Genomic DNA, 21,978 nt, shown 5'->3' on the forward strand with positions numbered 1-21,978 from the left:
TCCTCTCTCTCTCTTTCTCTCTCTCTCTCTCTCCCCCCTCAACACAGGCGCTGGTCTCGGAGGCCTGGGAGGAGGTGAGCTCAGACACCAAACTTGGTTCTTCAGCGATGGGGTCTGGGTCTCACTCTAGTCCACATACGTGCTCAGATCTGAGAACCTCAGAAGGCCCAGACATTAAGGGACCCCTCATTTCACAGACCGAGCATCCACTGGGGAGGGATTTGTCTAAGAACTAGAACTCACGAGTCCCCTAAGCCCCTCCCCCTGGCCTCTTTCCCTGGGGGCCCTGCCTTCTTTCATATTTCTTTCTTTTTTTTTAAATTAATTAATTTTTGGCTGCGTTGGGTCTTCGTTGCTGTGTGCGGGCTTTCTCTAGTTGCTGCGGGCGGGGGCTACTCTTCATTGAGGTGCGTGGGCTTCTCATCGTGGTTGCTTCTCTTGTTGTGGAGCACGGGCTCTAGGTGCACGGGCTCAGTAGTTGTGGCTTGCGGGCTGTAGAGCGCAGGCTCAGTAGTTGTGGCGCACAGGCTTAGTTGCTCTGCGGCACGTGGGATCTTCCCGGACCAGGGCTCCAACCCATGTCCCCTGCACTGGCAGGCAGATTCTTAACCACTGCGCCACCAGGGAAGTCCCTCTTTCCTATTTCTTTTGATCCTCAGTAATATCCCTGCAAAGCCAACTGCGCGGGAAGCATCATCCCCTTCAGAGGCTGGGAAACTGTGTGAGAGAGGGTAACCCCAAATCAGGGCCAGAGCTGGGCTTCCCACCCAGGCATGTGGACACTGGGCTCCCAGCAGCTCCCTGTGCAGAGGGGAGGATCATTCCTCACCTCACAGTGAGACCCCGCAGTACCCTGGGGGATCGTGGTAGGTCAGGTGGGCTGGGACTCCCCATTTACCACCATCTCTTCCCTCTGCAGCACTGGGCCCTGGAGGCAAACCACCCAAGCCAGGTAAGACCGGTGGCCTCAGAGCACTGAGTGAGTGCCGACGGGGTAGGGGAGGGAAGGGTCCGCAGAGCTGTGAACCCAGCCTATGGACGGAGGAGGGAGGGAAGCGGTGGGCAGCAACAGTCCCTCTGCCCCCTAGTCAACCCCACCTATGACCTGGCTAGGGCCAGGCTCTGGGGCATCCAGGGTCAGGAGGCTGGAGGCAGCTTGCTGTCCTCCATGCGCGAGGGGTGTCTGGCACCTACCCTGCCGGTGCCTATGTGCCCAGCTGCCCTGACTGTCCCCTGTGCACAGAGTCCCAGAAACAGCCCTGGTGCTGGAGTCAAAGGTAGGAATTGATGTTCCAGTGGCCACCAAGCCTGTGGGCTCAGACACAGATGGTGGGCCCCATACTCTGCCTGAATGGTCTCTGACCACAAACCAAGCCCTCTCTTACTCCAGGCCAAGATCCTAGATGTCCCCGTCCTTAATGACAATCTGAGCCCTTATCCTGACCCCAGGCCGAATCTTGACCCCAGACCAAGCCCTGAACCTAACCCTAGGCTTCACCCTGACCCTGGCCCCAGATGAGCTTCCTTCCCAGGCCCCTTCCAGCTGTGTCCAGACCAAGGAGTTTTCCAGTATGAGGATGTGGCCAGATCTATCCCGGCCTTGCCCATGGGGCTTGGATCTGCCACTAGGGTCCACCATCAGCTCCAGAGAACACCCCCCCAGGAAAGAGGGAGGGCGGCTTCCTCCTCCAGGAGGCCCTGGTGGATAAGGCTCAGGTGGCGGAAGGGGCGTCTCTGTCCGGATTTATGGCCCTAAGAGCATGAGACACTTCACATGCAGCCTTGGCACCCCCCACCCTGATCTGTGTCTCCCTGGCTCTGAAGCCTGGGACTGCAGGACAGTTTGCATGTCCAACAGCTCTTACGAAATCCAGATATCCGATGATTCAAGTGCAAGTGAATCTACAAGACCCAGCTTCCCCTTCCCTGCAAGCCCATCTGCGTTATGAAACTACAGGGCTGGGGCCAGCCGAGAGAGATGCAGGAGGGCAGGAGGTCTGGGCAAGGGGTTTGCTGGGGTCTGTTGGGGTCTGCAAGGCTGGAGCCCTCGGGATTCACTGCTTATCCCGCCTGAACCTGTTTCCTATCTTCTCGGAGGGGTGGGTGATCTTAGCAGGGTCTTTGACGGCAGAGAGAGAACAGGGAAAGGCTAGATAAACAAAGGTGTGGAATTAGGATCGTGCTTAGCTGTGAAGACCCAAATGGTAGCGGTCGTGACTGCAGAGCTAGAACAGGGATTCATTGATCCCATTGGCAGCAGGGGACACACGGCGGGTTGTGATGAAACACCGAAGAGAAGACTGTGAAAACTGCATTCAGTTGCAGTTGATAAAGTGAAGCTTTTATTGATGAAAGATTTAGTTTAGACTTCCAAAAGAACTTCTGGCTCAGGGTGAAGGCGTAGACCGAGAGGAAAGTCAGAGCATCTGCTCATGAAAAGGGGCTGGACTCCATGACCTCCCTGAGGTCATCTTTCAGCCTTAGGACTCTGAGCTACAAAGGCCTGGACAGGGCCACAGTGCCCCCCCGACACACACACAAAGGGCAGCTCCCCACATCCGGGCAGCAGGGACGCCTGGGCCTGCCCAGATGGGATGGAACTGGGCACAGACAATGCAGGTCATGCTTGGGAACAACTAATCCATTGGCGAGTGGAGGGTGGGTGGCCTGGCAGCTGCTCCACCTGGGCCTCGGCCGGTGGCCCCGCCTGGGCTCTCAGTGGGGGACCAGGCAGCTGGGAGCCAGCCCCACCTACACCCCCAGCACCGGCTGGAGGCCAGTCACCCACGTGAGAGAACAGGGGGGAGCAGAGGGGCCACCCACCGGTCACCCTGGCAGGCTGCATACGCTCTGCACCCCCTGCCCACGAGCCCTCTGGTCCCAGGAAGGTGGGGAACATGCTGGCCGTTTTGTAAGCGGGGAAACTTGAGTCTCAGAGAGGTGAAGTGACTTGCTTTTTCATGCAAGGAGTAGCTTGGGACAGCGGGATTTGAATCCAGGGCTCTCTGACTCCAGGGGAGAGAGACGGTTGGGTAAGCCAGGTCCCCGGGCAACCAGGGAGTCCAGCCCCTCTCTCCTTCGCCCTCTCTCCTCCATTCTAGGGGCTGGACTCCTTGGGGCATTTGGGCCACGTGAGTCCACAGGAAGGAGGGCATGTAGCTGGTCATGCTACAGGGTGGCGCTGGGACCAGACAACTCTGGGGGAGCACGGGACGAGGGCAGATGGCCGCACAGGGGCTGCATGTCCCACCCCACGCACCCAGCCTCTTCTCACTTCCTGTTCGGTCCCCATCCTCTCCTCCTAGCCCCTCTGCGGTAAGGAAAGGCCCGAGTGTGTCTGCTGCCCTGTTGGAGCTCAGGACACAGGCCTGGCTGGAGAGAAACCCCTGCCAGAGCTGGGGAGGGGCAGGGCCCGCAGCCCTGGGAAGTGGACCCAGACACACCCCACGCCCAGCTAGACCACACCACACCTGCCCGGAAGGGAGACTGGCCGGAGTCAGAGGCCCATCTTACAGAGTGGCTAGCTGGGTTTCAGACAGGCCAGCTCACAGAAGTAGGAAATGGGGTCGGGGGACCACACCCAGTGGAAGCTAGGTGGACTCTCCAGGGCTCAGCAGCCCTGCATGTTTGAGGTCGGTCCCCAGAGGGGCCACCCCTGAGCTTGGAACCCTGGTGGCCGGGACTGGTGCTTGTGGGAGAGATTCTAGCATAATTGGAAACAAACCCAGCACGGTTGTGAACTCCAACCTGATTGCCCATCGGTCCTGGCCAAAGCCGTGGAATGTCTCCTGGAGGGGGAAAAGGAGAGATTGAGCCCAGATGTGGGACGGAGAGAGCCAGAGGGACCCATTCGGCTGTTCATAAACATTTTAGCATCTGTCTGCAGGCAGGGAGGCCCCCGGACTGCAGGGCAGGCTAGACGGATGGACAAAAGGGGCTCCAGATACAGGGGAGAGGGCGTGGCCTGAGGCAGGGGACCCCTGCGAGGAAGCCAGTGAGAGGCCCGGGGTGGGGCAGCTAACGTGGGAGCAGAGCAGGGCCCGGCCTGGGTGAGATCTTGCCGGCAGCTCGTGCTCAGCCCCAGCCCTCACAGAAAGCCCCTCTGGGTCCCTCGTTAGGTGGCGGGCCTTCTAAGGGAAGTGAGGTCTGGTCAGGGTGTGTTGTACGGAGTCAGCACAGTCAGTCCACATGGCACATAGCTGCTGGTTGCTAAACAGCGGCTGCTACTTCATCAGATCGGCCCCTAGGCACCAAAGGTTTGAGTCCAGCTTAGGGCCCTGAGCGGCCACACGCCGACCACAGCATTGCCAGGGTCCCGCCCCTACTCCACGAGACCCTTTCCACCCTGGGCCCAGGAGCGATGCCCCACACCAGCCCCTCACCTGGCTCTGTCTTCTTCTCCCCGGGTGCAGGAGGGCTCGTAGGCGCCGGCCTTGGGGCAGGTTAGTGTGGACACCAGGCAAGGTGCCCCTCTGGGGGCCAGAGCATCTGCCCAGTAAGAAGGGCAGCTGGGGGTACGAGGATGCAGACCGGGCCTGTCCTGGGCACTGGTGTAAGGGGTGGTGCTGTGACCGCTGTCCAGGGCACAAGGGAATCACAGCTGGGGCCTGGGTGCTGTTATAACCTAGTAACCAGAGCTGGAGGGGAGCAGCCCCAGGAGCCCAAAGGAGCCGCCCACCTCGGCGGGGCTTCAGGAAGGCTTTCTGGAGGAGGGAGGTGTGGAAGGTAGACCCCGAAAGATGCCTGCGGTTTGTCAGGCCTGCCCCAAAGTGCCCGCTGACACCGCACCCCGTCCCGGGAGCAGCAGTCGCAGCTTTGCGTGGAGCAGAAGAGCCTCAAATGTACCTCGTGGGCAGCGCGGGCCGGGGAAGGGCTGCGGGCAGGACCTCACTCCGTCCTCCTCTCTGCAGGGCTTGGGGCCTTTCCTGGAGGGGCCTTCCCAGGAGCTCTGGTGCCCGGCGGCCCGGCTGGCGCTGCTGCAGCCTATAAAGCCGCTGCCAAGGCCGGTGAGTGTCACCCTTTGGGACGTGCCATAAGCCCTCTGGCCTCCGCAGGCTCTCCACCTGGCAAAGAACCTTTCCTGAAGGGCAAGCAGACGGGAGCCTCAGCTCCATCTCCTGGGGGTGCGGGGAGGCAGCCAGCTGTGCCCGAGTCTCAGAGGTGGTGGCAGACCCAGACCTCAGCCCCGGGCCCTCCCGCCTGTGACTGTTCCTGGTGTGACCTCTCTCCTCTCCCACTCCTGGCTCTGTAGGTGCTGCGGGGCTTGGTGGCGTCGGCGGCTTAGGAGTGTCTGCAGGTATGGAGGCGAGACCTGGGTGGCCCCGGCGAAGGCCGTGGGGGTGGGGGGTGGTGGAGCCCACTCTGTGGTGGCCCCTTCCCTACCAGGTGCGGTGGTACCTCAGCTCGGAGCAGGAGTTGGAGCGAAGCCCGGGAAGGTGCCAGGTCAGTGTGGATGGAGTCCCTGGGGGTGGAGGGCAGAGGTCAGGGAGGAGCGAGAGCTTCTAAGGCCCACGGGGCAGGAAGGACAGGGCCCGGCTGCAGCAGGGCAGGGGGCATAGCCAGGCCCAGAGCATGGTGCCGTGTCCCAGATAGGGGCGAGGGGCCCTGGTCTACCTCCCGGGCCCTTCTTCCAGGACCTTGGAGCAGACCTCAGAGACAGACTCTGTGGCACCCACATTCAGGCGACAGATGGGGACGCTGAGCTTCAAGATAGGGAGCTGGCGCAGAAGGGCCCGCCCGTCACTGCGGAGCGGGGGGGAGCCCGAGGTGGGCCGACTCCCCATCCGGTGTTTGTTCCTCTGCACCAAGCCCTTGAGGAAGTGACTTCAGGTTAAACAAAAGGCTGCCTGAGTCCACACAGCAGGGAGGGAACATCTGGAAGCTGTTAACCCAGAGGTGGGCTGGGCCGGCCATGTAAACAGGCTCCAGGAGATGGGACAAATCCACGCACAGAAGGGTTTGCAGATGACTTCCGGAACTTACGGGAAGAGGGCTGCAGCCACTGCATGTGTCCCTCGCCGTTCCCGCCGGGCACCCAGGTGGCTGGCTCGGGAGCCCCAGAGCTGCCACGGCGGGAAGGGCCTGGAGGGGCCCCTGGAGGCCAGGCTGCCACTCACTCTCCTTCTTTGGCCACAGGTGTGGGGCTCCCAGGTGTATACCCAGGTGGAGTGCTCCCAGGCGCAGGTGAGAGCAAGCAGGAGAAGGGGACCCTGTAGCAAGGAGAGCAGACCCTGGCAGCCTCCCCGGTGGCCCCCCACCCCCCCCCCGAAGCCGAGGCCACCAGAGACCTTGGGTCCTGACCGGCATTTTCTCCCTAAGCATCAAAGCTCAGGCTACAGGCGTCAGATCTCTGGTTGTCTTTTCCCTACGAGGATCCACAAGCTTCCCCTGGCCCCCCGGCGCCCTGAGCCCAGGCCCAGACCCAGACGTCATCACAGCCTGCAGTGGGCCCCCAAGGACAGACCAAGTCGCCAGTGTGGCCAGCTGTTTCCCAAAAGCCATAAGTCACCAGGGGCCCCACCCAGTGCATCCGCCCTGCAGGAGGCCCTCGGAGCTGCCCTCTCAACCTCCTTTCCCCACCAGGGCCCGGCCACCCCACCCAACACGTGACCTCTTGAATTCCCCCAAAAGCCCAGACTCGGGCTGCTCTGCGGGATTGGCTGGCAGAGTGTCCCTCCCTCGGCCCCTCCCTGCCACGGTGGCCCAGCCCCAGGGGAGACAGGAGAGGTGACAGCACTGGACACTGGCAAATGGAGTGTCACCCAGCCAGAGCAGATGACTGCTTTGTGTTTGCTTGTCAATCACATCCAGTGAGAGCCCCCCAAGGTCACAGGCCTCCCCGACCTGCAGGCTCTCCCCACTTCTGGCAGGCTTCTACCGTCTGCCTTCTCTGATGAGGTTGAGCAGGGCGGCGGGAAATTAGCTCCAGTTTAGAGACAGGCCAACAGAAACACAGAAGCACATGGCTAGGAAATAGCATTAAAACTTCCGACCTTGGGTAAGATGGGGAAGAAAAGTCACTACCAAAGAGGCCCTCCCCGCACCCTGTGAGCCATGCCAGTAGCTGACAGTCAGTGCAGAAGGAGGCCAGCTGTGTCACTGACGGGTATGGTGCCGGGCTGGACCTTCCAGGCCGGCCTTCCCACGCCCACTGCGAGCCCCCTCTTTGCCCCTTCAGGAGCTCGGTTCCCGGGTGTAGGGGTGCTCCCTGGGGTTCCCACTGGAGCAGGCGTCAAGCCCAAGGCCCCAGGTATGTTGCCAGCTGGGCTGGGGACCCATGGTGGGAATCTCCATTCACCCTCAGTCCCCTCCGCCCTGGGGTGAGGGGCGGGGACCCTGGGCTCAGCTGGCTGAGATGGGCGGCACATCTCTCAGAAATCCCCGAGTGTGTGCGAGGCAGCATGAGCTGGGAGGTCTGGGCAGAAGTGGCCACGGCTCGGGCCAGCCTGCCCCTCAGCACTGCCACTGGTGCGTAGGCCCTGTGCCCGTGGCGGCAGGGCTGCAGTGAGGGCTCCTTGTCACTGCAGGTGGAGGCGGAGCTTTTGCTGGAATCCCAGGTAAGGCAAGGCCGGGTCCCCCATGCCAGTGAGGGTGGGCAGGAGATCCTCCCCTGGGAGGGGCTGGGCGTACCTACTGCTCCAGGCCTCGGACTGGCTTCAGCGCAAAGTGACATCAATCACAGGCCTGCTTCCCCCGTCCCAACCCTCTGTCTGGGAGCCCAGATGAGCCCAGAAAGCCCAGCAGTCTGTGCCAAATGCCACAAGGGCTACAGGCCCTGAGTGTGGCCCAAGCCCCAGGAGGGAGAGTGTCCGGCAGCTTCCAGAAGGAAGTGGCCCATCACTGGGGGCTGCTCTGCTGGCCAATGAGAAAGAGGCAGGAAGGCCCTCTAGGCACTAGGATGGTTTCCGGATTCCGGATGCCACGGGAGCTCATTCTGTCTGAGCAGAAGGTGGAGCGTGAGGCTGGGCGCTTCGCAGGGGCCGCTGGCTCGAGTGACTGGGACCTCATTTTGCTCTCCTTGTTCCCACAGGAGTTGGACCCTTTGGAGGTCCGCAGCCTGGAGTCCCTCTGGGGTACCCCATCAAGGCACCCAAGCTGCCAGGTAAGGCAGAAGGAGGATTCGAGAGACACCACTCGCTGGGCCTCCCTACTGGGAAGCCAGCTTGAGAGGGGACTTGTTTGGCCACCTGTGTCTTGGGGTGGACGAGGGTAGCCAGGAAACCTGGTATTAAAGCCCATTTCTGGTCGCCAGCAGAGGGAAGCAGGGGGAAGCCATCCTGCAAGTGTTGGTCTCACTCCCATGCACACACATGCACAGAGACCCATAGCCCTGATGGGAAACCGCTTGTGTTGATGGTAAGAAACACCATTCACTGGAAAGACTCCTCTGATGCCAACCCACCTCCACCCCAGCGATCAGCTCACATGATGAGCTGTTTCCTGATGGGGAGGAGAGTAAGGAAGATACGCAGACTCTGGGGCCATGGCAGGGCCTGAGTTGGTAGAAGAACGGGTGTCCCATCATGCCCTGGGGCAGGGGTGTCCTCTCCCTCCTCCACCAAGGCCTCTGCTCTCCCGAGAGCCTCTGAGAGCAGCTCACAGCCCTGGTGGAGGCGGCGCAGTCTTGGGCTTCAGTACCTGTGGGAATAGGTCTGTCTACCCAGGTAGTGGGGGCCCAGTGAGGCATGGGGCCGCCATGGGGCAGCCCCTGATCCCACACTCCATCTCCTCAGGTGGCTACGGACTGCCCTACAGCACTGGGAAACTGCCCTTTGGTAAGGCCCTCTTAGACTGGCGGGCTTCTGCCTCTCTCCAGATGCAGGGTTCTGGCAAGGGAGCTGTGGCCCCAGCTCAGGGCTAAGAGAGCACCCCCTGGAGGGAGGGGGTGTGTGGAGTCTTGGAATGGGAGTCCCCGAAGGAGGGGACATGGAACTTGGACTCAGAGCACCTCGCTCTCAATCCTGGCCCTCGCACTTATCACCAGGTCTTGGGAGAACCAGTTTCTTCTCTGAGCCTCAGTGTCTTTGTCTGTAAAATGGGAATAACCATCCCATACACATTTGTATTTAACTCTGGCTGGGTGGGAGACAGGTGGAGACTCTGGGTGGCCTGGCCCTTGAAGGGCAGGGGAGGGGGCAGCCACAGTGAGGTCCACGTGGATGCCCAGAGCCTCGCGTTTCGCAGGCTATGGTCCTGGAGGAGTAGCTGGTGCCGCGGGCAAGGCCGGGTACCCGACGGGGACAGGTAAGGAGAGCCTCACCCCACTGCCAGCCAAAGGGGGCACTAATTACCGAGCCTCCATAAAGCAGGCCAGCCCACCCTACATCCAGACCCCGGTCTGAGCCTGGAGAAGGATCCTCAACCTCTGCATGCTATGAAACCCCGCATCCACACCCAGATGGGAACCAGTTGGTTTTCTTTTTTTTTTTTTATAAATCTATTTATTTATTTATTTTTGGCTGTGTCGGGTCTCTGTTGCTGTGCGCGGCTTTCTCTGATTGTGGCGAGCGGGGGCTACTCTTCATTGCAGTGCGAGGGCTTCTCATTGCGGTGGCTTCTCTTGCTGTGGAGCACAGGCTCTAGGTGTGCGGGCTTCAGTAGTTGTGGCACGTAGCCTCAGCAGCTGTGGTGCATGGGCTTAGCTGCTCTGCGGCATGTGGGATCCTCCTGGACCAGGGCTTGAACCCGTGTCTCCTGCATTGGCAGGCGGATTCTTAACCACTGCGCCACCAGGGAAGCCCCGAACCAGTTGGTTTTCTTGGGGCTGGAATAGGTGGGCTCTGGAGATGCAGGGGCACATTTTCCAGAGTCTCTCTCCTTCCTCTCCCCCAGGGGTTGGCGCACAGGCTGCAGCAGCAGCAGCAGCTAAAGCAGCAGCAAAGCTTGGTGAGTACGCCTGCAGTCCCTGCCTGCTAGCTGCCAGCCCCCCAGCCTCTCCATCCCTATTACCACGGAGAGCCTTCCTCACAGATAACTAACTAAGGTGGCCCCTCCCCACTCCACCCCTATTTATCCAACTTTTGCAGCGCCACCCGTTCCTGTCTTCTTCCATGCATCCATTCATTCATTCTTTTTTCCATCCATCCATTCACTCCACCCTCCAATCCTCCATTCCTCCATCCCTCCCTCCATCTCTCCATCCATCCACCCATCCCTCCATCCATCCATGAATCCATCCCTCCCTCCATCCATCCATCCTTCCATCCATCTATCCACCTATTTATCTCTCCATCCATCCATCTACCCGTCTATCCATTCATCCATCCATCCCTCCGTCTGTCCCTCCCTCCCTCCATCCATCCATTTCAGAGACCAGGGACAGATAAGAGCTCTGCTGGAGAATGTTGGCACTGTTGCGGGAGTCAAGAGGGAGACGTTGTTTCTACCTGGGGATAATCAGGAAGCGTTCTCAGAGAGAATATTTGATTCAGGCCTTAAAATATAGGTGGAGTTTGCCATGTGGTTAAAATAGGAGGGAATGGGTAAAAGTGTGGTTAGAATGATAATTTTAGGTGGTACCTATATGAGCATTTAAACAATTTAATAGTTTAGTATCAATTTAATATGTACTATAAAACTTTTAACTAGCCCCTCAAGCCCATGATCCCTTGGTTAGTAGATGTGGCATGGCCTTCTCTATGCCCACGTGGGGAGCAAAGTGGGCATCTGTCCCCCTGTCCCGGGTGATTCCCCAGTTCAGAGACAGATCATGGGTGGTGAAGTTTTCACCTCTACCCCAATCCCAGGGGAGCCCTTCCTGTAGCCTGTAGCACCGAGCTGGAGGCCTGCCCCACGGAGGCCCCACAAGCCCTCCCTCCAAGCCCCCAAGGCTGGAGGGGGTGGCTGGAATGTGGGAGCAGGAGAGTGGGACGGCAAGGGGCTGCCAGAGCTAGGCAGCCAGGCGCTTGGATTACAAACTTGGCCGCGTCTTCGGAACACAGGGAGAGGAAGTCTTGAACATTCTTGCAGGGGCCCCCCTGGCCCGGGGAGCGGCCGCTTGTGGTTTCTCAGTATGTGGCAGTGATTAGAATGGGATTTGTCTGAAAACATACAAGTCCCTTAATGAGGGTGTTGAAATGGACACTTTGGGGGTGAGTCAAGGAACAGTGGGGTGGGGGCCTTCCCAAGCCGGCCCAGCTGGAGACGCCTGGGCCTCATTCCCAGAGGAGATTGTGCTGTGAAAAACACCAGCATCCAAGTAGCCTCCTGCCTGGCTTCGGGAGGGGCCCCTGGGAGCCACATTTGCACTATCTCCCTCCTAACAGGTGCCGGAGGAGCCGGAGTTCTCCCAGGTGCTGGCATTCCTGGCGGGCCCGGCGTGATTCCTGGCATCGGAGGCATCGCAGGTCGTGTCCATTCCAGCAGGGGGTGGAGGGTGTCCTTGAGAACGCTGTAGGGGAAGGGCCTCACCTTCTGTGGCTCTTTCTCCAGGGGTCGGGGCTCCAGATGCTGCGGCTGCAGCTGCCGCTAAGGCAGCCAAATATGGTGAGTGTCCCCCCGGGGGGCAGGACCAGGGCTCCGGCCAGCCCTGGCCTCTGCACGGGCCATGGAGACCCTCGTCCTATAAGGCTGGATGGACTTGGCCTTTGTCCATCTGGGGCACCGGCCCTCGCCAGGCATCACCGTCATGCCTCCTTGCTTCTGCCCATTCTGGCCACTCTGCCTGGGAGACTCTCTCCAGTGCTCTCCACTGACTGACTCAGCAGAGGGTGGGGACCCTGTGGAGCATCTGTCTCCTCCCACTTTACCCCCAGGGCCAGCCAGAGCTGCTGCGCCAACTGCCTGGGTGCCCAGTGGAGCGTTCTGACCCTGCTTTAGAGCTAGATCGCGCTCTTCCCAAGCATAGATCCAAACCCTTAGAGCTCTGTCGGGGTTCCCTCACTTCCCTCCCCTTCTCTCGGATGACTTGGATCCATGCAGATGCAATGCCCGCTCACCTGGGATCCTGCACTCAGGACCTGCCACTCCCGTAGTTCCCCAGAGTCGTGCCCCTGGAGGCCCTCTGAGGTTCCCACAGGGTCCAGGCCAGGGGAACAATCCTTTCCTGCCACAGGAGCTGCTGGAGGCTTAGTGCCTGGTGCGCCAGGCTTTGTCCCAGGAGCAGTCGGCATCCCAGGAGTTGGAGTCCCAGGTGTTGGGGTCCCAGGTGTTGGAGTCCCTGGTGTTGGAGTCCCAGGTGTTGGAGTCCCTGGTGTTGGAGTCCCAGGTGTTGGAGTCCCAGGTGTTGGGGTCCCAGGTGTTGGAGTCCCAGGTATTGGGGGCCCGGGCATCATGGGTAGACCAGGTGAGCTTGGCTCTGTGTGTGTGTGTGTGTGTGTGTGTGTGTGTGTGTGTGTGTAAGAGAGAGATGTTGAAATTATTGCCAAGACTTTTGTATTCTCCCTGACACCTCCCCACTCTATCCTCTTCTCTCCACACCGTTGGTCATCTTGTCTCCCTTGGGATATAACCACCTCCTAATTAACTACGGCCAGCATCATCTTGAATTCACCTTTTGGCTGTCAGTGTGCTCCTGGGGGCAGGAACCATGTCTTTTTCATCTCTGTGTTCCCAGCCCTTAGCTGAATATGTACTCAGTAAATGGTGGATAGATGGGTGGGTAGGTAGATGGGTGGATAGATGGATGGGGGCGTGGATGGGCAGAGGGACAGCTAGAGAGGTAGGTGAATGGCCATGTGGATGAGTAGGCAAATTGATGGATGAGAGAGTGGGTGGTGGGTGGATGAAGGGACAGATACAAGGATGGGTGGTTACATGGATGGATAAATAGATATAGGTAAAATGGTGGATGGTGAGATAAATGGGTAAATGGAAAGAGAGATGAATAGGCAGGTGGGGGACAAGATAAGTTGTTAGAAGGATGGATGGATGGATGGATGGATGGATGGATAAGCACGTGGGTAAATGAGCAGATGAACGGGTGGGTAGAAGGCAAACACAAAATGGATGGGGAACTTCCCTGGCAGTCCAGTGGTTAAGACTGTACGCTCCCAATGCAGGGGGTGAGGGTTTGATCCCTGGTCGGGGAACAAAGATCCCACGTGCCGCAGGGTGCCACAAAAAAAAGAAAATCAAAATGGTTGGTTGGTTAGATATTTAGATGAGTGGATAGATAGACAGATGGATGGATAAATGCATGTGTGGGTGGACAGAGAGATAAGTGGTTGAGTGGGTAGATTGAGGTCCAAAGATAGACAAATGGGCAGCCATACGGGAAGGTCAGCAGATAGAAGAATGGGTGGCTGGTTAGACAGATGGACAGATGGCTTGATGGAGATATGTATGGGTAAACGGATGGACAACTCTGTGTTGGCTCAACAGATAGAAAGAAGATGGACTGAAAGACAGATGGGTGGACAGAGGGATATATATAGCGCATCTCTGCTCCATTCTCTCCTGAGCATTTGTGTTTCCCTTGATCTCTCCAGGGGCTGTGTCACCAGCTGCAGCTGCTAAAGCAGCAGCCAAAGCGGCCAAATTCGGTGAGTCCTGTGCTGACAGCTCCGCCCCACCCTATTCTGGCCTTTACTTGCCAGAACTAAAGGACCGTCCTCTTCTAGTCCCCGTTGTACAGCCCAGAGAAGGGGAGTGACTTGCCCAGGGTCACACAGCAAGTCACTGGCAGAGCTGGGACTTGGCCCTGTTGGGCCCCAGGACCATGTCTCCCCCAATTGTCTCCCACCATGAGGCCAAGGGACTGGGTGATAGGAGAGTCCCAGTACGGCATTCCCAGTGGAGACAGTGTCCCTGACCCTCCCTGCTCTGGCCAGGACCCTCTCAGAGGAGCCCAAGCCTGGCTGGGGATAGGGGACCTGTGCGCAGTCTTTCCGTCTTCAACAAAGAGGCCCTTCCCCAAGCGCTCAGAGAAGAGAGAGGCTGGAGACACACTGTGGGGTGTCAGTAGGGAGGAAGTTGGTGGGGGAGGAAACATGGTTTCCTGTCCTTCATGGACCAGACTTGGGGGAAGCTCGCATCCTCTTCTCCAGTCCAGCGTGTCCCTCAGAGCCCTTCCCAGCCTCTCTCATTGAGATCATTTTCCACTTGCATCTCTTCTCTCTGCAGGGGCCAGAGGCGGAGTGGGAGTTGGAGGTATTCCCACTTACGGCGTTGGTGCTGGGGGCTTTCCTGGCTTCGGTGTCGGAGTTGGAGGTGTTCCTGGGGCTGGCATTTCCCGTGAGCCTTAGTTCCATGCAGGGGAAACAGGGATGGGGCAGGGGCTTGGGGGATGGGGTGGGGGAGGGTAGACTGGGCTTCGCCACCGAGCTCAGGGACGAGTTGGGGGAGAGCGCAGGGAGGGTCTCCAGTGCCTTGGGGGCAGGAATGCTGTCAGCACAGTCTGGCTGAGAGCCAGCAAGGTTTCTGAGTCTCTTTCTTTCTCGGCTCCTCTTAGCTGCAGCCCAGGCAGCGGCCGCCAAGGCAGCCAAGATCGGTAAGTGCCCCAGCCCTGCCTGTCCTCACGCCCAGGGCCATGCCCTCCCTCCTCCCCACCGCAGCCCTGCTCTCCTGCAGGGCCCAGGCTCAAAGCTCAGAGCAATTCTCCAACACGAGGGCAGAGCAACGTCACACTAGGGCCTCCAGGGCTGAAATGGCCTGGGTCAAGGTCGGAAGCCCCTGGGCCCATCCTCCAAAGCCGCAGTGAAGTTTTCTGCGCTTTTCAATTGCGCACCATTAGGATCATTGGTACCTGGCTTATCACCCCCAGACCAGCGCGTTAAAGGCGCCGGTCCATACACAACCACGGTGCCGTTACGCAACCCCTACCTCCACCCTCTGCTCCCCCAAGAAGGGGGGACGTCAAGGGCAGAGCTGGATGCTCTTCACCCCTCCAGGTGCTGCAGGAGCAGGAGCCCTGGGAGGGCTGGTGCCCGGTGCCGGAAAAATACCAGGTGTGCCAGGCGCTGAAGGGGTACCAGGTGAGCTGTGTCCCCAACCCAGACATGGGTTTGGCTTATCTCATGGAAGGGACCCTGGAGGTGGCCTATGTCCAGTGTACCATTTTACAGATGACAAGACTGAGCCCAGAGACAAGGGTAGAGACAAAGCAATTTCCCTTAGTTTGGAGGGAAGAGCCCCCATGGGATTCCAGATTGCTGAGTGAACCCGGCAATTCCCCTACCTGCCCCGGGGACGCTCAGGATGTCAGCCCAATAGGCAGTGGAACTCTGCTTTACCAGGGTTGGGGGGCCTTTCTGGTTTCTGATCAGGTGGGAGGGCCTGTGTCAGCCTTTGTTTCCCCAGCGCTCTTTCTCCAAGGGGAAGAGATTAAGAATTACAATGAGATTAATTTACAGCCTTCCTTGATTGTTTTTTTCCCACCAGAAGATTTCTCTTCTGCGTTTCCTCTTCTTTCTGGGAGGAAATTCCCCTTTTGAGTTTCCCCCCAAGAAATGTGGCGCTTCCTCTAATAGTTTTGGATACAGGCGTGATTAGGATTTTTAAAAACTAACATCACCTTCAACAGAAAGCTCCAGAAATCTTTTAGACTGAGGTTTGGGAGAGACAGCTTCGGGCTGCCCTCCACCACGGGCAGAGCTAGAAGGCCACAGCCTCAGAGCTGCTTCTCAGGGAAGGGGCGTGTCCAGGGCGGCCGGTGGGCCATCTGAGAGCGGGCCTGCCTCACGCTGGGTTTCCTGGGTGAGGGGACAGTTCCCTAGAGGTGGTCTCTGAGAAGCCTTTCCACGGTGGAGGGTGGGTAAGAGGGGGAAGGGATGCTGGGGACCACTCCTCACTCTTCACATCTCCAGGGGCAGGGATCCAGGCAGCGGCAGCCGCCAAAGCAGCCGCTAAAGCAGCCCCGTTCGGTAAGTGAGCCCCCGCCGGTCCTGCCTTCGGCCCTCAGCCTAGAGCACTGCTCTCTTGTGTCCCCGCTTTGGGGTTTGGCAGACCCCCCTCCTCAGGCTGTCATGTTCTGGGCGTGGGCCTTCCTCACAGCTTTTGGCCCGTCCGCCCACTTTGAGGGGTGTGGATGGAGTTTCTGATTAGGAAGGCAAAGTGAGAACAGGTGTTGGCGAGCCCTCCAGCACACACCCCCTACCCTTCCCAAAGCCACTGCTGCCTCCCAGTCCAGCTGGGGCCTTGCCCTGCTTCTGCAACAAATGCTGGGCTCCTCTGGGCTCCCACCCACCCCAAGGGACAGCCATGTTCTTGCTCCCTGACAAGGTTCTCCATGTCCTGCTTCATCTGAGGGCCACCCTGGCAGCCCCAGGTTCCCATACCTTCCTGAATATGACATAGCAAAACAGCTCACTTTAGAGCCAGAGAAACCTTAACTTCAGGTCTGCTGACCCCCAAACTCACATATGACAAACAACTCTTTTTTGTAAAACTATCATTTGCTGAGGTAATCATTACACCAGCCTTATGAAATTGGTACTCTTATGCCCATTTCACAGCTGTGGAAACTGAGGCTCCAAGAGCCTAAGAGACTTGCCCATAGTCACACAGCTAAATGGTGGCCGAGCTGAGTTTGGAAGCCAGTCCTGCCTGTCTTGCAGAGCTCCCTTTACTACATAAGTCTGCCTCCATCACCCTCAGGAGTCTCAAAGGGGCCCTTGTAACTCCAAAGTTTAAGAATTCCTGATCCTGCCCAGACCTCATATTAGGGATGAAGAAGCTGAGGCCCATCAAGGGAAAGTAACTTGTCCAAGGTCACACAGCAAGTCCGCGCCCAGCTAAGAACCCAGGGCTCCTGACCTCCAGCCCGCTGCTCTTTCCATTAGCTTCTGCCCTCCTTGATCAGTACTTGGTTAAGGATGAGCTCTTCTCTGTCTTGCAGGGGTAGTCCCGGGCGTCGGCGTGGGTCCCGGTGTCGGTCTGGTTCCCGGAGTCGGCGTGGGTCCCGGTGTTGGCATTGGCCCCGGTGGTGTCATAGGTAAGCAGTGTGAGCAAGCGGGCCTGAGGGGCCTCTGAGTGCTCCATGGGTGCCGTCCTCGAACCCCCTCTCTCTCCTCCCAGGAGCAGGGGCCCCAGCTGCAGCCAAAGCCGCGGCTAAGGCGGCCGCCAAAGCCCAGTTCCGTGAGTGCCCCGCCTGCTTCTCCCCTCACCCCACAGGCCCAGGCCTGGCCTGGCGTGATCCGAGCCTAAACTGGACCCCGGGACATGCCATAGCTCAGGCCTGCCCTGCGGCCTCGTGAGGCTCCCGAGGCGGCAGACAGAGGGCTTGGAAGTGCAGATGTGGCCTGAGGGAGACCTGGGTTCGAGTTGTGAGCCACACACTGGCTGAGTGGCCTCTGAGTTTCCTGCCCTCCCGTGTGGGTACCGATGGCACCTGTCACAGAGGCTTGTTAGGAGAATCAAATGAGTTCATCCAAAAGGGAGGAACCGGAGGTTAGGCTGAAAAGGGCAGTGGTGTCCAGAGTGTGTATCCCTGAATGCCAGCCTGGGGAAGGGCTGGACTTGGTGGTCAGTGAGAGTTTTAGGAAGACCATTCTTGTGGCAGCGTAGAGGGCAGATTAAGGGGGTCTGGGCCCCTTCCTTGGGGTCTGACTCAGCTCCCTGAGCCGGACACCCCCAAAAGGGCCTGTTCCCTGCCTGCTGCCGTCACCCCACTCCCCATCTCCCCCAGGGGCTGCCGCTGGGCTTCCTGCCGGCGTTCCCGGATTTGGAGCCGGTGTTGGAGTTCCTGGACTTGGAGTTGGTGTTGGTGTTCCTGGATTTGGGGCAGCAGGTGAGGGGCCTTCTAGGGGCTGAACAGAAAGACCCCTGACCTCAGAGGAGGGAGACCTCTCCTCCCAGCATGTCCCCTCCACTCAGAGATGTGCAATAAATTCCCCGTTATGTTCTCCGGAGCAGTTAGAGACAACTGGGGTAACAGACGCAGGCAGGCCAGGCAAAAGGTCCTCTGCTGCCAGATATCAGAGTTTCTGTCTCCTCAGTGGACGGGTGCCAGGGCTCCAAACTGAGAAGAAGCCCACCACCCAAGGAAGGAGGCTGGAGGGCCCTGGGGCCAGTGGTGTGTGTGGGCTAGCCTGGCTCCCCTTCGGCAGTGTGCTGTGGCAAGAGGGCCACTAGGAACTCTAACTCTTCGTCTGCTAGTTACTGAGCCTGCTCTATGTCCGGCCTCAGGCAGACCATGCCGGGCCTAGAGGAGACGGGAGGGGACAGATGGAAGGAGGAGGCACAGTTCAGCCCTCAAGCACCCACAGACCAGACTGGTAGAGGCACAGTTAGACACTGAAGCTCTGTACTTGGCTGGGTGAGCTCCTGGCTGCAGAGCCACAGCTTCAGGGCTTTGAGAGAAGCAAAGAAGGCTGAGGAAGTCAAGGAGGGCTCCCTGGAGGAAGCAGAATCCCCAGGCACAGAGCTCAGCTGCTGACCACCCCACTTTTCCTTTTGCCCTTTTCCGCAGTACCCGGAGCCCTGCCTGCAGCTAAAGCTGCCAAGTTTGGTGAGTGCACCCCACACACCATCGCTGACAGCACCCGGTCACCCAGCTCCCCTCTCCCTGAGCCAGGGCCCAATGCCTGGAGCCTACAGCACAGGGCTGGGATGGTCAGGATGGAAAAAGGCAGTTTCTAGGAAGTATCAATGATGGTTCAGCAGACTCTGGCTCCTGCCCACTAAATGCCTAGCGTGCCTCCAGCCCTAGGACAACCCAAACCGCCCTTCACAGTTCCAGCCCCCCTGGGGGCAGTTTCACTTTGGTGAGGACCATGGTCGCTAAGACACCTCAGGCCCTGACCATTTCATGGGGCCCAAGGCCAGGGAGGGGCCAGGGCTGCTGTCCCAGCAAAGCCAGGACTCCTCATCTGGGCCCCTGCCTCCCTGTCAGCATGACCGCGCCCGCCACGAGCCACGAGGACGTGGCAGACCTGCCCTCCCCCCACATTTGGCATTCGGGCAGCCCCGCCTGGCCAGATCCACACTGTCTATGTCCCCCTGCATTCCCGGCCTCCTGGGATCTGGGCTGGGGCCTCCGCCAGGGAACTGCCAACCAGGCCTGGCTGGTCCACGTGGGGCTAGTTTCCACCTCGGAAAATCCCAGCTTCCTCAGACCCCGCCCACGGCGGGCCTGATGACCCACAGGCCCCTCTCCTGTTCCTCGCTGGCGGCTCTGCCGGCCTGAGTTCGTCAGCCTTTGCCAGGGAAACAGAGCAGTTAAGGCCTCTGGCTCCGAAGTCATTTCCTGCCCATGAAACCGTGAACACATTGCTTAACCACTGCTGTGCCTCAGTTTTCTCATCTGCGAAATGGGGCTAATAGTGCCTACGTTTCCCGCTGCCCGGAGCAGTCTGATATGTGTGACACACGGACCATGAGTGTCCCCCTAAAGCGCTAGCTATAACTCCTGCTGCTGCTGCTGCTGGCAGCTCTGTACTGGACAGTGGTTCACACTCAGAGGTCCTTTCACTATCCAAACACCTACAGGTGAGCAGGAGTAAGGATCATCATCTCCTTTATAGAGATGCAACTCTGCGGCTCAGAGAGGTGACAGCTATGATGAGTGGAGAAAACAGATTCAAACCCAGGGCTGTCAGGACCTGAGACTAGTCTTCCACCCTTGGCAGCCTGTGGCCACAGCCACCACTGTGACCACCTGCAGGTCCCAGCACCAGCCCGGGAGGAAGGAGAGGAGACAGGCAGGCTGAGGCTCAAGGGGTGTGCCCTTGCCCGATGCGTCAGGGCAGAACCGGACCTCAGACCTGGGTGTCTGGTTATGGATTTCTGTCCAATACTCCTTCCACTAGGTCATGTGGCCTCAGCCACCTGTCTACTTGCCTAGTAGCCCTGGGGCCGGGAGACCCCGTCCTTCAGAAAGGGGAGGATTGACCTTTTGTCCTCTCTGCACAGGAGCAGGGGTCGGGGCCCTTGGAGAGCTTGGAGATCTTGGTGGAGCCGGTGTCCCAGGTGGTGTGGCAGGTGAGTTGAAACCCCAGGACAGGCTGGGCATGGAGGGAGACTGACCCATGGAGAGTCCCTCCCTGAGCCCCCTCTGTGTCCCCAGGAGTCGGACTTGATGCTGCGGCTGCGGCTGCGGCCGCCAAAGCTGCTGCCAAAGCCGCCCAATTTGGTGAGTACAGGAGGCGGGGCTGCCGCCAGGCTGCTAGGATTTGACGGGAGGGGAGGGGTTCTGACCACGCACCATGGAGCGCATATTCCCTGACCTGTCCCTGAGGCCCTCAGGGGCATCGTCTTCCAGGGCCCCGGCCCACCTCCTGGCCCCACTAACCCTCCAAGGCCCTGGGGGCTCAGGCTCCACCTGGGTCCTGGGATGATCTCCCCACAGCCCCCACCTCCTCCCACACCCCACCGCAGACAGACCAGCTGCTCTCACTTGCGGGGATTAATGCACAGCTCTCTCCTCAGGGTTGGGGGGAGTCGGTGGGCTCGGAGTTGGAGGACTTGGAGTTGGAGGGCTTGGAGTTGTCCCAGGGGCCGTGGGCCTTGGAGGTAAGGGGTACTCTGGAATCGGTGAGTGCATGGCCGCCCCCTTCTCTGGGCTCCTGCAGCATTTACAGGGGCCTGAGCAGGCTTAGCGAGGGCTGCCCCTTGCAGTTGGATGTCCCAGTACTCTCCCTCTCTTTCAATTCACCCAACCACCTCAAGGGGGAGTTCATTAGGATAGTGATGATTATGCCCATTTTCCAGAGAAGAAAAAGCAAAGCTTGGAGGGAAATTACTTTCCCAAAGTCTCTGCCATCATGGTGGACCTTATGTTAACATTTCTCTCTCTCTTGGGTCATCATTGTGTCTCCCTACCTGACCTGGCCTGAAGTCTCTTACCCCGTGTACGCCACAAGACTGGCCACACAGTAGGAGCTTAATAAAGACTTCTGGGAAGATGGACGGATGAAGGTGGGGTGGAGGGATGGTGGAAGGATGAGTCAGTAGGCTGATGGCAGATCGGTGAGCAGGTCAGGAGGGGGACATGACTTGGGGAGGGAGGAGATATTCCTGGGCCCTCACGCGCGCCATCTCCCCAGGTGTGCCCCCAGCTGCAGCTGCTAAAGCAGCCAAATTTGGTGAGTTGCTCCCGATGCCGCCCCCTGCCCAGGCCTGCAGGCTGCTTAGACCCCGCCCCCACTGCCCTGTCCCCGCCCCGGCGCAGGCCTCCGTCCTGCTCACAATACCCCTGAAGGCCCATCCAGGAGATCCCTGACCCCAGACCCCAGAGGGGATGCTCAGTGTCCCTTAAACTGTGGCTCGTCCTCACCCACATCTGCCCTCCTCTCAGGTGCCGCTGGCCTTGGAGGTTTCCTAGGCGCCGCCAGGCCATTCCCAGCTGGAGGTAGGGACCACCTCTGCTGTGAAATCCTCAGCTCTGGCCGGCCCTGGAGGAGGCCTGGCTGCCTAGCAGCTGGGGCCCTGAAGCTGCATCTGGCACAGGGACACAGAGAGAGGGAGGAGGGGACAGTCCAGGAAAGGAGGCATCCTGGGCAGAGGGGCAGGCCTCAGGGTCAGGTGGACACATGTGACTCAGACACCGGGCCGGCGAGCTGAGGCCACGGAGCTGCAACCCCGGATGCCAGCAGGGGACCAGCTGTGTTAAGAAAGCTGCCGCGGCAGGGGGTAGGGGGGAGTGGGAGGAGGTGGTTCTAGTCAGAGAGGCAATAGGTGGCAAGGTTGGGGTGGGCCCTGCCCCCACCAACCCCAAACCCCTCCTGCAGGTGTCGCAGCAAGGCCTGGCTTTGGACTGTCTCCTATTTTCCCAGGTATGACCAGACTCCCCCGCCCTGGGCCCCATCCTTCCTCCTTCCCTGGTTCATCTCCTGCTCAGAAGGGCTGAGCCAGGACCCGAAGGGTACCCCGCGCCCTCAGATTGCACAGAGTTGGGTTTCCCCTTCTCCTCTCCCTCCTGTGCCAGGCCAGGGAGCATCAGCTCTTCCAACACACCACGTCCATATGAGGCAAACTGAGGTTCAGAGAGTGCCAGGGACACGCTCAGGGTCACACAGTCACTGGTAGAGGCAGAGCCAAGGGCTTCCAACAGCCAAGCCCAGAACTTGGCCCCCCTCAGACGAGGCCCAGGCTGCCCGGCAG

The 21,978-nt window shown here is 59.3% G+C and overlaps 1 protein-coding gene across 1 annotated transcript in view; it reads left to right on the forward strand.

Annotated features, from left to right (window-relative positions):
• Nucleotides 1-21,978, forward strand: part of ELN (elastin) — a 32,505-nt gene that overhangs the window by 7,608 nt on the left and 2,919 nt on the right. Inside the window, exons 3-32 of the mRNA XM_033839862.2 lie at nucleotides 48-74; nucleotides 920-952; nucleotides 4,911-5,006; nucleotides 5,252-5,296; nucleotides 5,386-5,442; nucleotides 6,136-6,183; nucleotides 7,178-7,249; nucleotides 7,527-7,556; nucleotides 8,030-8,101; nucleotides 8,733-8,774; nucleotides 9,184-9,243; nucleotides 9,832-9,885; nucleotides 11,265-11,345; nucleotides 11,431-11,484; nucleotides 12,086-12,283; nucleotides 13,428-13,481; nucleotides 14,062-14,172; nucleotides 14,390-14,428; nucleotides 14,829-14,912; nucleotides 15,744-15,800; nucleotides 16,775-16,870; nucleotides 16,954-17,013; nucleotides 17,564-17,665; nucleotides 18,347-18,385; nucleotides 19,789-19,857; nucleotides 19,943-20,008; nucleotides 20,305-20,388; nucleotides 20,922-20,960; nucleotides 21,173-21,226; nucleotides 21,606-21,650. Coding sequence (XP_033695753.2) covers nucleotides 48-74; nucleotides 920-952; nucleotides 4,911-5,006; nucleotides 5,252-5,296; nucleotides 5,386-5,442; nucleotides 6,136-6,183; nucleotides 7,178-7,249; nucleotides 7,527-7,556; nucleotides 8,030-8,101; nucleotides 8,733-8,774; nucleotides 9,184-9,243; nucleotides 9,832-9,885; nucleotides 11,265-11,345; nucleotides 11,431-11,484; nucleotides 12,086-12,283; nucleotides 13,428-13,481; nucleotides 14,062-14,172; nucleotides 14,390-14,428; nucleotides 14,829-14,912; nucleotides 15,744-15,800; nucleotides 16,775-16,870; nucleotides 16,954-17,013; nucleotides 17,564-17,665; nucleotides 18,347-18,385; nucleotides 19,789-19,857; nucleotides 19,943-20,008; nucleotides 20,305-20,388; nucleotides 20,922-20,960; nucleotides 21,173-21,226; nucleotides 21,606-21,650 — 1,968 coding nt within the window. The remainder of the gene's footprint in view (nucleotides 1-47; nucleotides 75-919; nucleotides 953-4,910; nucleotides 5,007-5,251; nucleotides 5,297-5,385; nucleotides 5,443-6,135; nucleotides 6,184-7,177; nucleotides 7,250-7,526; nucleotides 7,557-8,029; nucleotides 8,102-8,732; nucleotides 8,775-9,183; nucleotides 9,244-9,831; nucleotides 9,886-11,264; nucleotides 11,346-11,430; nucleotides 11,485-12,085; nucleotides 12,284-13,427; nucleotides 13,482-14,061; nucleotides 14,173-14,389; nucleotides 14,429-14,828; nucleotides 14,913-15,743; nucleotides 15,801-16,774; nucleotides 16,871-16,953; nucleotides 17,014-17,563; nucleotides 17,666-18,346; nucleotides 18,386-19,788; nucleotides 19,858-19,942; nucleotides 20,009-20,304; nucleotides 20,389-20,921; nucleotides 20,961-21,172; nucleotides 21,227-21,605; nucleotides 21,651-21,978) is intronic.

This window comes from Tursiops truncatus, chromosome 15 (assembly GCF_011762595.2).
Source record: "Tursiops truncatus isolate mTurTru1 chromosome 15, mTurTru1.mat.Y, whole genome shotgun sequence".
In the NCBI taxonomy this organism is placed as follows: domain Eukaryota; kingdom Metazoa; phylum Chordata; class Mammalia; order Artiodactyla; family Delphinidae; genus Tursiops; species Tursiops truncatus.